Source organism: Rhinopithecus bieti, unplaced genomic scaffold (assembly GCF_001698545.2).
Source record: "Rhinopithecus bieti isolate Rb0 unplaced genomic scaffold, ASM169854v2 scaffold_18471, whole genome shotgun sequence".
Classification (NCBI taxonomy): domain Eukaryota; kingdom Metazoa; phylum Chordata; class Mammalia; order Primates; family Cercopithecidae; genus Rhinopithecus; species Rhinopithecus bieti.
Window position 1 is genome coordinate 227,541 of NW_016809119.1, and position 13,976 is coordinate 241,516.

General features: G+C 37.9%; 1 protein-coding gene across 1 annotated transcript in view; it reads right to left on the reverse strand.

Moving 5' to 3' along the window:
- Nucleotides 1-13,976, reverse strand: part of PIR (pirin) — a 62,731-nt gene that overhangs the window by 8,324 nt on the left and 40,431 nt on the right. Inside the window, exon 5 of the mRNA XM_017888575.1 lies at nt 10,272-10,356. Within this exon, the coding sequence (XP_017744064.1) occupies nt 10,272-10,356 (85 nt within the window). The remainder of the gene's footprint in view (nt 1-10,271; nt 10,357-13,976) is intronic.

The window sequence follows — 13,976 nt, forward strand, 5'->3', positions numbered from 1 at the left end:
GGTAACGCATGTTAATTAGTTAAATTCAGTCATTCCACAGTGTATATATACTTCAAAACACCAAGTTGTACATGACAAATACATACAATTTTACCAATTTAAAAAATAATTTAAAAATAATCCAGGTGAAATAAATACATCAATATGAAAGGCAAAATAACAAAGCACTTATAATAGAGAGTACATTTTTATGATCTTGGGTTAGGGAAAGATGATTAAACAAGCCACAGAAAGTACTAATCATTAAGGAGCCAATAGATACATTTAAGGCATTTTTATTTATTAAAGTAGAGAAACATAGTATAGAAAGGTGAAAAAATAAACAAGGCAGAAAAGACATTTGCAACACAAATAACTGACAATGACTAGTATTCAGAATATATAAAGAGCTCTTACAAATCAATATGAAAAAGACAACCCAGTCAAAGGTAAATGATGTTAAACTTCTTCCTGAATAATTTTATATTTCAGGCTCTGATTCATGTTAATCACTGTTCTGAAGATCTATAGATTTACATCCATAATTGTTATGTATATATTCTAAGTATGAAGGGAACCATGATTGAATAGTCTAATGTACTGCTGGGAAGTAGAGAGCTCTGCAAAAAAATTACTGATGAATTAAATAGGCTTTTTCTCTCTATGACAAGACTCAAAATGTAAAATTCCACATGAATCATTCATGTTTGGGGCATCCTCCTTAAAAGTAGAGAATGACTATGAAAAAACAGGCAAGAAGCCTGTGGAAAATCACTATGCATTTTCGAGGTTTACTCAAGTCATTTTAAAAGTCACAAATGCAAGAGAGAAAAAAATCACTATTTGTTTTGAGTCATTGACCATATGGAAAAATGTGTGGTACTTTCAACCAAGATCATAAGTGTGGAGGTCGACTCTTAAGACGTCTGCCTGATCCTGCCTCCCGTATTGCCCTATGTAATTCCCTCTCTCTGCGTATGGGCTGTGGCTAGAGTCTTGCTTCTAACCAGCAGAATATAGCAAAACTGATGCAATGTCACTTCTGAGATTAGGTTACATAAAGTCTCTGGCTTCCATCTTGCTCATCCTTGCACCTTCTGATGAACTCAGCGGCCATGTCGTGAGCTGCTCTATATAGAGCCCCTTGTGGCCAAAACAAGAGAGCAGACTCTAGCCAGCAACCCTTGAGGAACTGAATGCTGCCAACAACCACGTGAGTGTGAGCTTGGAAGCACATCCTTCTCAGTCAAGCCTTGAGATGACCACAGCCCCAGATGACACTTTAATTATTTATTTTTTCTGGGACAGAGTCTGGCTCTGCCACCCAGGCTGGAGTGCAGTGGGTGATCTTGGCTCACTGCAACCTCTGCCTCCCAGGTTCAAACAATTCTCATGCCTCAGCGCCCCCCTGCACCCCACCCCAACCACCCCAGTAGCTGGGACTACAGGCCCGCACGACCACGCCTGGCTAATTTTTGTAATTTTGGTAGAGGTGGGGTTTTGCCATGTTGGCCAAGCTGGTCTCAAACTTTTGGCCTTGAGTGATCTGCCCGCCTCAGCCTCCCAAAGTATTAAGATTACAGGTGTAAGCTGCAGCGCCCAGCCCCCAGCTGACACTTCGATCAGCCGTGTAACAGTACACAGCTAAGTTGTGAGACATTGCAAGACAATACATGTTGTTCTAAGGCACAAAGTTTTGGGGTAATTTGTTATGCAGCATATAGATAATTAATACAATAAGACTTATTTAAATATATACTAATGTGACTTACCAAGTAGCTACTGTATGTATGGCATTAAAATCTACTTTTAATCAAGGAAGATATAGCTCCTTTTCTTTTTTTTCCCCATAAACACAGAAAAAATATATTGACAACATTTAAAAGGGTGTATCAGTTTCCTGTTGCTGCTATAACAAATTACTCTAAAACTTAGTGCCTTAAAGTAACAAAAACTTTTATCTTACAGTTCTTGAGGTCAGAAGCCCCAAAATGAGCCTCATAAGTCTAAAATCAAGAAGGACTGCATTCTTCCTGGAGGCTGTAGGGGGAAATTTGTTTTCTTGCCTTTTTCAACTTCTAGAGGTTGCCACTAGTCCTTGGCTTGTGGGACCTTCCATTTTCAAAACCAGTAATCAAATCACTCTGACCTCTGCTTCTATTGTCACATGTCCTTCTCTAACTCTGACTCCCCGTCTCCCTGTTTCTCTTATTTAGATTCTCATTATGACACTGGGTCCACCTGCATCACCATGCTAATCTCCCTATCTCAGCAGCATTAACTTAGTCACGTCTGCAAAGTCGTTTTTGCCATGGAACATAACATATACACAGATTCTGGAAACTGGGATGTGGACATCTTTGGGGGGACATTATTTTGCCTACCACAGAGGGGTAGGCCATATGGTTTATAAAGAAATTTTGTTTATTGATGTACATATACTGTACATCAGGAAATGTACAAAAGGAAAAGTTATAAGGTGAGGAAAAGCAGAAAGGTTCATAAAATCAAGTTTTTCCCATAACAGCTCTCCATTTTTAACATTCCAGATCCTGTCTTTAAGTATCTAGAAGCAAAGGTGCTGTAAAAGAAAAAGGAAAATAAACAGAGTGGCTGTTGAGGGCCAAACTGTGATACAATCAGTCAGAAGACAAGGGGGACATGAAGACCAGAAGGCACATGTTTCTTGGAAAAGATTATGTTTTCCTAGAAATACAGATTCATGTCCTTCAAAATTAATGGTAACAAACAGTGTTATCTGTATATCAGTTTACAGCAAAAGGAAATTCAGATTGCCTCGTGCCTTGCAAGAGATGGTAAAAGTCACCATTAAAAAACTACTTAGTCTTATTTTAGCCAAGAGCTAATACGAAAAATGTGTGGCCAATGTGAAAGGAATCTGGTACTGTCAGAGACTCAACAAATTAGATTCTTTGTAAGTGATGCACTGTCCGGCTCAATTCCTGATATCTACTTCCTTCCAAATCATCACTGCATGAAACATCTGTTTTCTGCAAGATTAGCACAACCCAAGAGAAACGTGCCTAGCCTGAAGGAAATAAAGAGATGGTAAAAATGGATTCAAATAGTATTTATGGGGAGGAATTCAGATAAAACCTAGTCTGATTCATAAGAAACGTGTTCAGTCTCCCTTAACTGTATTTCCCTTGGGATATATGCATTTTCCCAGTATCAGGGATGGGATGGTAGCAGTGTATGCTTCTATTCCTATCCAATTAGTCTGGTAATGATACAACCAAGTCAACATTAAATTAGTTACACTGAAAAGCTTATGCCAAAAGCCAAACATAACCCAGATATCCATGTCAAATCCCTTCACCATGAGTAACAAAACAATCAAAATACTATAAACAAAACACGTCCAGGACCCAGCCAATGGCCTACACGTTTCACAAAATATTTGATACAACAAAGCACCCAAATAAAAAGAATTTAGACAGTCCTTGGAGTTTGTGATGGAATTTGACCTGGAAAGGTGGGGAAAAAAGACCTTGATTTGAATTACTTCATAATAAAATTTATACAGTAGAATTTTACCATCCAGTATATCTCATGACAGGCAGCCAGGACTATCAAAGCTGCAAATAATGAGTACTTTATAATACTTGAATTATTTGGCACTAAACAGAGAAACTTCAAACTTTGTATTTGTCACCTAATGCAGTGGAAGCATGGATGAGTGTGTGTGTGTGTGTGTGTGTGTGTGTGTGTGTGTGTGTGTGAAAGAGAGAGACATAGGGGAGGGAGGGAGAGAGAGAGGTACAGACAGACTGAGAAAGAGAGAACACTATAACTAAAAGTGATGTATTGGAAAAGAAAGGATCTTTTGCTTCATAGCTGGGTTCATAACACTCTTGTTTAAAGTGGGTTTACAGACGCTCAGTGCTAAATGTGCATTTCTAAGCTATTTCCTGTTGTATCCCTATAAAATATTTTGAGGCCAGGTGTGGTGGTTCATGACTGTAATCCCAGCGCTTTGGGAGGCCGAGGCGGGTGGATCACCTGAGGTCAGTAGCTCGAGACCAGCCTGGCCAACATGGTGAAACCCCATCTCTACTAAAATACAAAATTAGCTGGGTGTGGTGGTGGGTACCTGTAATCTCAACTACTTGGGAGGCTGAGGCAGGAGAATCACTTGAACTCGGGAGGCAGAGGTTGCAGTGAGCTGAGATCGTGCCATTGCACTCTAGCCTGGGCGACAAGAGCGAAACTCCATGTCAAACAAACAAACAAAAAAATGTGTTTGAGGCTGGGCGCAGTGGCTCACACCTGTAATCCCAACTTTGGGAGGCCAAGGTGGGCAGATCACCTGAGGTCAGGAGTTCAAGACCAGCGTGGACAACATGGTCAAACCCCGTTGCTACTAAAAATACAAAAATTAGCCAGGCATGGTGGCATGAGCCTGTAGTCTCAGGTACTCGGGAGGCTGAGGCAGGAGAATCACTTGAACCTGGGAGGCAGAGGTTGCAGTGAGCCGAGATCACACCACTGCACTTCAGCCTGCGTGACAGAGCAAGACTTCATCTCAAAACAACAACGACAACAACAACAACAACAACAAAACGTGTTTGAAAACAAATCTCAGGTTTAAAATTCATGATGACAAAATAAAATGCAAATACACCTTTGTAAACTGACAGATATACATTCTCTCAGGAGGCAATATAAGGTGATGTCTGAGAGCAGAGCAAAAATGAACATGAACCATAGACTTCCTGCTAGTGGGATCATGGAGAAACTGGTATTCTATATAGTGTTAATAGAAAGTGTGACTGCCTCTTTGGATTGCAACCTGACAATGTCTTTTAAAACTAAGCATGCACAGACCTGGTGACCATCCCAGGAAACCTGTGCCATCAAAAGAAATTTCCACATGGGAAGGCAGATACACAAGGGTATTCATTGCAGACCAGTTAGCTGTAGCCAAGCGCTAGGAACAAAGTGAATTCTCATTGATAGAAAATAGCTAAATTCATCATAGCATGTATTTCGATGATGTAGAATATCACCGTTAAAAGAAGCTACCATTAATGATGAGAGCCTGTAGTCCTGGCTACTTGGGAGGCTGGGGTGGGAAGACCTCTTGAGCACAGGAGTTCGAGGTTGCAGTGAGATATAATTGTGCCACTTCACTCCAGCCTGGGTGACACAGAGAAACCCTGTCTCTTAAACAACACAAAACAAAACAAAACAAAAGGAGCTATATAAGTAAATTGGGAAGGATTTCCATGGGGTATTTTTTCAGTCAAATAAACAGGATGTAAAAGAGTAGCTACGATTCCATTTTAGTAAAATGACAAAATAACCTGATATCTGCATATAATATTTGAATGCACATATATGTAGAAAAATAAGTGTGGAGAAAAATACAGCAAGATACAATTCAAGGATATACCTGTGATCTATATAGCAAGGGTACTGGACATAGATAAGGGAGGACAAGGGATTGGAGGAAAACAACTCAAAAGTAAAATATAAAAGCACTGCACTGAAAGGTTAAAGCACATACACGTATACTTATTGTTATAAAAATCATGCATAGTGAAGGCTTATGTTTAAGCGAATTAATCTAAAATTTTTCTGTACTTAAATAGCCAGAATGGAATCCACAATTAGTAGAAGGAAAGAAATAATAAAGATCAGAGTAGAAGTAAATGAAATTGAGACAAAAAAAATACAAAAGATCAATGAAATGAAAAGTTGGTTTTTTGAAAAGATAAATAAAATTGACAAACCTTTAGCTGGACTAAGAATAAATGAGAGAAGACTCAGATAAATAAAATCAGAAATGAAAAAGAAGACACAATAACTGAGACCACAGAAATACAAAGAATCATTAGAGACTACTATGAAGAACTATATGCCAAGAAATTGGAAAACCTAGAAAAAATGGATAAATTCCTGGATACATACAACCTACCAAGATTGAACCATGAAGAAATAGAAAACTTCAACAAAGCAATAACTAGTAATGAGATAGAAGCCATAATAAGTCTCCCATTAAAAAAAAAAAAAAAAAGCCCAAGATCTGATGGCCTCACTGCTGAATTCTACCAAACATTTAAAGACAAATTAATACCAATCCTACTGAAACTCTTCAAAGAGACTGAAGAGGAGAGAGTACTTCCAAATTTATCCTATGATGCCAGCATTACCCTGATACCAAAACCAGACAAAAACGCAACAAAAAAAGAAAACCACAGGTCAATATTTCTGATGAACATAGATGTAAAAACTCTCAACAAAATACTAGCAAACTGAATTCAACAGCACCTTAAAATGATTGTTCACCATGATCAAGTGTGATTCATCCCAAAGATGCAAGGATGTTTCAACACACACAAACCAATAAATGCGACACATCACATTAACAGAATCAAGAAGAAAAAACCTGATTATTTCAATAGATGCTGAAAAAGCATTCAATAAAATTCAACATCTCTTTATGACAAAAACCTTTAACAAACTGGGTATAGAATCAACGTGCCTCAAAATAATAAAGGCCTTATTATGACAAACCCACAGCTATCACCATATTGAATGAGAAAAAATTGAAAGAATTCAATTGAATAACTGAATTCCTCTAAGATCTGGAACAAGAAAAAGATGCCCATTTTAACCACTTTTATTCAACATAATACTGGAAGTCCTGGTGAGAGCAACTAGGCAAGAGAAAAAAAAATAAAGGGCATTCAAATAGAAAAGGAAGAAGTCAAACTAGTCTTGTTCACAGATTACATGATCTTATACTAAGAAAAACTTAAAGACTCCACCAAAAAAAAAAAAACCATTAAAACTAATAAACAAATTTGGTAAAGTTGCAGGATATGAAATCAACATACAAAAATTAGTAGCATTTATATACACCAACAGTGAACAATCGGAAAAAAAAAATCAAGAAAGCAATCCTATTTACAATGGTTACAAAGAAAGATTATAAAATACCTGAGAATCAACCAAAGAAGTGAAAAGTCTATACAAGGAAAACTATAAAACACTGATGATAGAAATTGAAAAGGACACAAAAAAATTGAAAGCTATTCTGTGCTCACAGATTGGAAGAATTAATATCACTAAAATGGCAATACTACCCAAAGCAATTTACAGATTCAATGCAATCCCCATCAAAATGCCAATCCCATTCACAGAAATGAATACTAAAACTTATATGGAACCACAGAAGACCCCAAATAGCCAAAGCAATGCTGAGCAAAATGAACAAAGCTGGAGGCATCACACTGCCTGACTTCAAATTATACTACAGAGCTATAACAACCAAATCAGCATGGTATTGGCATAAAAACAGACACATAGACCAATGGAACTCATTTTTGACAGAAGTGCTAAGAACTGAGGAATAGACAGTCTTTTCAATAAATGGTGCTGGGAAAACTGGATATTCATATGCTGAAGAATGAAATTAGACCCCTATCTCTTGCCATAAACAAAAATCAAATCAAAATGAATTAAAGACTTAAATTTAAGACTTCAAAATATGAAACTTCTAAAAGTAAACATTGGGGAAAATCTCCAGGACATTGGACTGGACAAAGATATTTTGTGTAAGACCTCAAAAGCACAAGCAACCAAAGCAAAAATAGACAAATGATGTTATATCAAGCTCAAAAGCTTCTGCACAGCAAAGGAAACAATCAATAAGATGAGGCTGGGTGTGGTGGCTCACGCCTGTAATCCCAGCACTTTGGGAGGCCAAGGCAGGCAGATCACTTGAGGCCAGGAGTTCAAGACCAGCCTGGCCAACATTAAACCACATCTCTACTAAAAATACAAAAATTAGCCAGTTGGCACACACCTGTAATCCCAGCTACCTGGGAGGCTGAGGCAGGAGAACTGCTTGAGCCCAGGAGGCGGAGGTTGCAGTGAGCTGAGATCACGCCACTGTACTCCAGCCTGGGTGACAGAGCAAGACTCTGTCTCAAATAATAATAACAATAATAATAATAATAAGTGAAGAGACAACTCATAGAATGGGAGAAAATATCTGCAAACTACCCATCTGACAAGGCATAAATAATGAGAATATGTAAGGAGCTCAACAATTCAATAGCAAAAAGAAATCCAATTTTAAAATGGGCAAAAACTCGGAATAGACATTTCTCAAAAGAAGACATACAAATGGACAATAGGTGTATGAAAAAAATGCTCAACATCACTAATCATCAGAGAAATGCAAATCAAAACCACAACGAGACATCATCTCACCCCAGTTAAAATGGCTGTTATCAAAAAGGGAATAACACATGCTGGTGAGGATGTGGAGAAAGGGGAACCCTTGTATACAGTCAGTGAGAATGTAAATTAGTACAACCATTATGGAAAGCAATATGGTTCCTCAAAAAAAACTAAAAATAGAACTACCATATAATCCAGCAATTCAACTGCTGGGTACATATTTAAAAGAAAAAAAAATCAATATATCAAAGAAATACCTGCACTCCCATGTTTATTGCAGCATTATTCACAATAAATGGACAATAAATGGACAAAACGTAGAATCAACCTAAGTGCCCAGTAACAGATGAATGGATAAAGAAAATGTGATATAAATACACAATGAAATATTATTCAGCTGTAAAAAGAATGAAATCCTGTCATCTGCAGCAACCTGGAGAGGACATTCAGTTAAATAAGCCAGGCACAGAAAGACAAATATCGCACATTCTCACTCTTATATGGGAGTAAAAATGTGGATCTCATAAAGATCTCATGAAGACTGATGGTTACTAGAGGACACGAAGGGTAGGGGTCTGGGAGGGATAAAGAGAATTGATTAATGAGTACAAATATACAATTTGATAGAAGAAATAAGATCTGGTGTTTGATAGATCAGTAGGATGACTATTGTTTACAACAATCTTTGTATATTTCCAAACAGCTAGAAAAGAATAATTCAAATGTTTCTAGAACAAAGAAAAGACAAATATTTAAGGTAATGAATATCCTAATTATACTGACTTGATCTTTACAAATAATGTGAATGTATTAAATTATCACATGTACCCTGAAAATATGTACATCTATTGTGTGTTAATAAAAAAATAAAATTATTTAAAAATAGAGCAGACACAATGGTTCATGCCTGAAATCCCAATGCTTTGGGAGGCCAAGACAGGAGCATCACTTAAGGCCAGGAATCTGAGACCAGCCTGGGCAACGTGGTGAAACCCCCGTCTCTACAAAAGAATTAAAAAATTGGCTGGGCATAGTGGCACACATCTGTAGTCTCAGTTACTTGGGAGACTGAGGCAAGAGGATCACTTAAGCCCAGGAGTTCAAGGCTGCAGTGAGCTATGATCATGCCACTGCACTTTGGCCTGGGTAACAGAGTGAGACCCCATGTCTACAGAAAAAATAAATAAAATTATAAAAATTAGCCAGAATTAAAAAAAAAAAAAAGAACAAAATCGGCCTTAAATACTTGGGAATTTTCTAATTATTCTTTGGATGCAAATGTCAATCTATAGGTAACCTTTACATAATAAGGTTATGTTATGTAACCTATATCAAGCAAAACCTGTATCTCAATCAAGTGTGCACTTGTGTATAAGTAACACAGGTCCGAATTTGCCTTCAGGAACACCGTGAGTCAACACGAACTGGAAAGTTAGGAGACAGAGGTATTTTCCTTGCCCTACCTCATCCAGTAAGTGTTTGGGTGGCCTTGAGCAAGTGACCAATCTTTTAGGCCTTCCACATCTGTAAATCGAGGGGTATGGCCCACAAGGTCTGGCCCTAACATACTGTGAGTTCTTCCTGGTTTTTTTTTTTTTTTTTTTTTTATTTGAGATGGAGTCTCGCTGTGTCTCCCAGGCTGGAGTGCAGTGGCGCGATCTCGGCTCACTGCAACCTCCGCCTCCCGGGTTCAAGCGATTCTTCTGCCTCAGCCTCCCGAGTAGTTGGAACTACAGGCGTGCGCCACCATACCCAGCTAGTTTTTGTATTTTTAGTAGAGACGGGGTTTCACTGTGTTAGCCAGGATGGTCTCGATCTCCTCACCTCGTGATCCACCCGCCTCAGCCTCCCAAAGTGCTGGGATTACAGGCGTGAGCCACCACGCCCGGCCTCTTCCTGATTTTCTTAACTTGAAAGGTCCCAGCAGTATTTGTCAATTTAAACACAATTAAACATAAACAGAGTTCATAGAACTCTGTGCTGAGTTTCAGAAACAAGTACATTCCAGAGAAAACAGCCCTTTGCTGGTTTTTGTTTTTTTTCCTGACATGACTACTAAACCCCAGAATCCATCATACCTTTAGGAATAGGTTGGGAATGTTTTGCTCCTGGGTCCAATTTGAAGTCCAAATATAAGGTTGGTGTGCGAGTGTAAACCTTGGACTGAAAAGGAAAAGGAAACCATCAGTGTTTTTTTTCTAAGAATAAGGTTCTTCTTTCCTTCAGCAAGCCCTTCTGTAATAGGCCTGGGCCTGGATCCATTATATTTATAGTTTCTCCTAGGGAAGTGTTAAAGCCGAGGTGGGCTGCTAAAACAGCCCCTCTTAATGGTCTTGGTCTGGAAGTTAGCCCTCCTAGCTTTACAGTGTGGTTGACAAGTTAATTTCAGGATAACAGCTGTCTCCCTACAGCCAGTTCTCAAATACGGTCCAATAGTAACATTTTACTGGCCAATAGTGGCTCCAACTTTCCCACCTCCAGTCTTCCACTTGATATGGTAGGTTATCCCACAACCAAATGTATGTTCCCTCCCCATGTCTCAAGAAAGCCATTTCCATTTTGAAATTTTAAAATGTGACCTGTACATATTTTTTATTTTTTCTTACTTGGCCCTCTGGCTAACAAAATGGTCTGACAATGCTTGCTTGAAAAGCCACAACTCCAAATGTAAGAAAGGCAAACTTTTGCAGGATTTTCCATTGTAAACAGTAACTTTTATTCCATCAAGAGTTAAGCAGAGTTTCTAATTTAATATAATATCATCCTGAATCATTGACATAGACTAAAATTCAAGGGATTAGAAATGTAGCTACAAACTTTACGATGTCTCATTGTTTATCACAAAGCTCCAGTGGTTCTAGTCTACTTTTTAAACTTAAAATGCACATGAAAATGAAAAAGCACATAATCTTAAGCTTGACATGGATGTGTAGTAACTGGAATTTTCATACACTGACGGTGGGACTATAACTTGGTATAAACACTTTGGGAAGCTGCTTGGCCGTGTGTAGTACAGATGAATATATGCATAATCTATGACCCAATATTCCAACTCATAGGTGTATACCTAACAGTCACCTAAAGACAGGCACAAGTACCTTAATAGTGACAGAACTGATAATAGCCCCAAACTGGAAATAGCCCAAATGTCTTTAATAATAGAATGGATAAATGAAATGTAATATACAGTGGAATACTATACACCAAGGAGAATGAATGAACTCAATACATGCAATAACTGAGGTGAATTTCACAGGCATAATATTGACCAAATGAAGACAGACACAGAAGATCACACACCGTATGATTCCATTTCTACAAAGTTCAAAACAAGCCAAAATTAATTTATGGTGTGAGAAGTCAGAAAATTAGTTACCTTGGGAAGGTGAGTAACTAGAAAAGGATTTTAAAGGGGTTTCTGGGGGCTGGTAATGTTCTGTTTCTTAACCTGGCTGCTGCTTTTATGAGTGTGTTTACTTGGTAAACATTCTTTGAGCTGTATACTTGATCTGTGTACTTCTCTGTGTATACGTTACATGTTAATTAAAAGATTACATTCATTAAATACATGCATTTTTAGACAAAAAGAATCTGGAGCCCAGAATTATTTACTCTCCTTGATAAAGGCATAATTTTGTGGAGAATAATGATGCAAGTTCCAAGAGGACGTGAACATTTCTGCCTTTGTTACCACTGAATTCTCAGGGCCAACCCATTATGTCTGTCAAATACTAGGTGTTCAATAAATATTTATCAAATGGTGTTTCATAATGGAAAACTCCATGTATAGTAATACAGTTACTGACAGTAGATACATGTAATATGAAGGTATATATGAAGTACAGTACACACACACACACATATATATATACTGTCAATAACTGTATTACTATTCTATATACTGTCAATAAGCATATTACTATACATGGGATTTAACATACATATATACACACACACAAGTGTGTGTGTGTATGTATACATATATATATGGGGTATTCATCAACATCTTTACCTACATGTAGCAAAATGCATCTCTTCAGGACAGGTGAATCTGGTATGGTCAAAATATATGTCTGTACATTAAATTTTGAAATAAAGAATCGTGAATAATGTTGACTATCAAAAGATTTTTTTCCTTTCCTCTGAATGTCTCCTATTGAAGCTTCGGGGTTTAAAATGGTCTGGTAGAGTTTTGCATGGCTTAGAAGGTCAAGCTGCATTAACACAGCTTCAAAGAATAGAAAAGCAAATTCCCCTGTGCGTACGTAAATGAAACCAGAAAGACCTGTGACATCAAGTGCAACCTGAGGCCAAGGATTCACAATCAATCAGAAGAGCTTGAAACACACATAAGAAGGGCAGCACACAAGGGACACAGGATCTGACTCTCTAGGATCATTAGGTGTACAAGGCACCATCTGGAAAGGGGCTGGTTTTGTCTGATGAGGACTTCTAAAATTACCTCTAAAAAGATCAAGGGTAAACTTCATACAATATCAAATGACTCCTCTGTTCAGGCAATATTTCGCTGTCCTTCAGATGAAGATCGCTGTTTGGTTTAAGCATCTTTCTCAACCTCTGCCGCAGTGGCAGATAAAGTATCCCTTCCAACAGAGAAGAAATTCATCACAAAAAGGTTCTTGCTTTAATTTTTGCTAGTACTCTCCTAGAATGTGGCCATAAAAATAATCTTGATCTGGAAGTCAGGAGTCTTTTATGCTGTATTGCCTTTTCTTTGCTTTGCTTTCTTTTATTTTCTTCTCTTTCTCTCTCTCTCTCTCTTCCTTCTTTCTTTTCTTGCTTTCTTTTTTAAATTTTCTTGTAGAGATGGGGTTTTGCCATGCTGCCCAGGCTGGTTTCAGACTCCTGGGCTCAAGCCATCTACTTGCCTCGGCCTCCCAAAGTGTTGGGATTATAGGTGTGAGCCACTGTGCCCAACCAGAGGTACTGCTTTTTCTGCTGACCAATGGAACACTTTTCTTCTTCTGGGTTAATTCGCTCATCTGAAAATTTTGCGAGGGTACTTGCTGTTGTTTAAGTCTATTTCTGGTTCTGAAATTCTGATTCAGAAAAGTAATGTTTTCCTCCACACTCTAATTTTTAAAATTCCCTTCCAATTTCTCAGACTAGAGCTAAAGAGAAGTGAGAATGTGGCTGGGGTGAGGGAAGGCAACTAGAGCTGTGGAGAGTTGGTGGGAAAGCTCTGGTTAACTCGCTGTATTCTTGCCCTCAACTTCAGTCATCAGTCTGCCCTCCTGGCTGGCTGTTTTTCCTTCTTCCTGTCCCTTGCTTCTCAACCTAATCCGTATTGTTCAAAAAATAGTAGCTACCTCTCTAAGACTGCAACTACACAGGCACAAGCACACATGCAGGTGTATTCACACTCACACAGAACGTTCTATGTTCATTTATGTATTCATCTCAAAAATTTTAAACAGAAACCAATCAGAGACTTGAATAAAGCCACAAAATAAATTCTGTTGTCTCACAGTGTGAAAAAGTCTAAGAGGAAATTTTAATTCATTCTGCAGATGTTTTTTACAACATCTTTAACCTAAAACAGAATTCCAATTCTAGTATTCTTTTCCTATTGGGAATTGGATCATTGAGGGTGTTAATATAACATATGTCTTGAATAATAAACTACCCCAAAGCCTCCAAAACTGAATGTATATTATTCTATTTAAAATAATCTATAATGAGACAAAACTCAATTTGGAAGATGTTCCTATAAGTGTATGTGTAGGTGTATGTATGTATACATATACATATATATTTTTTGA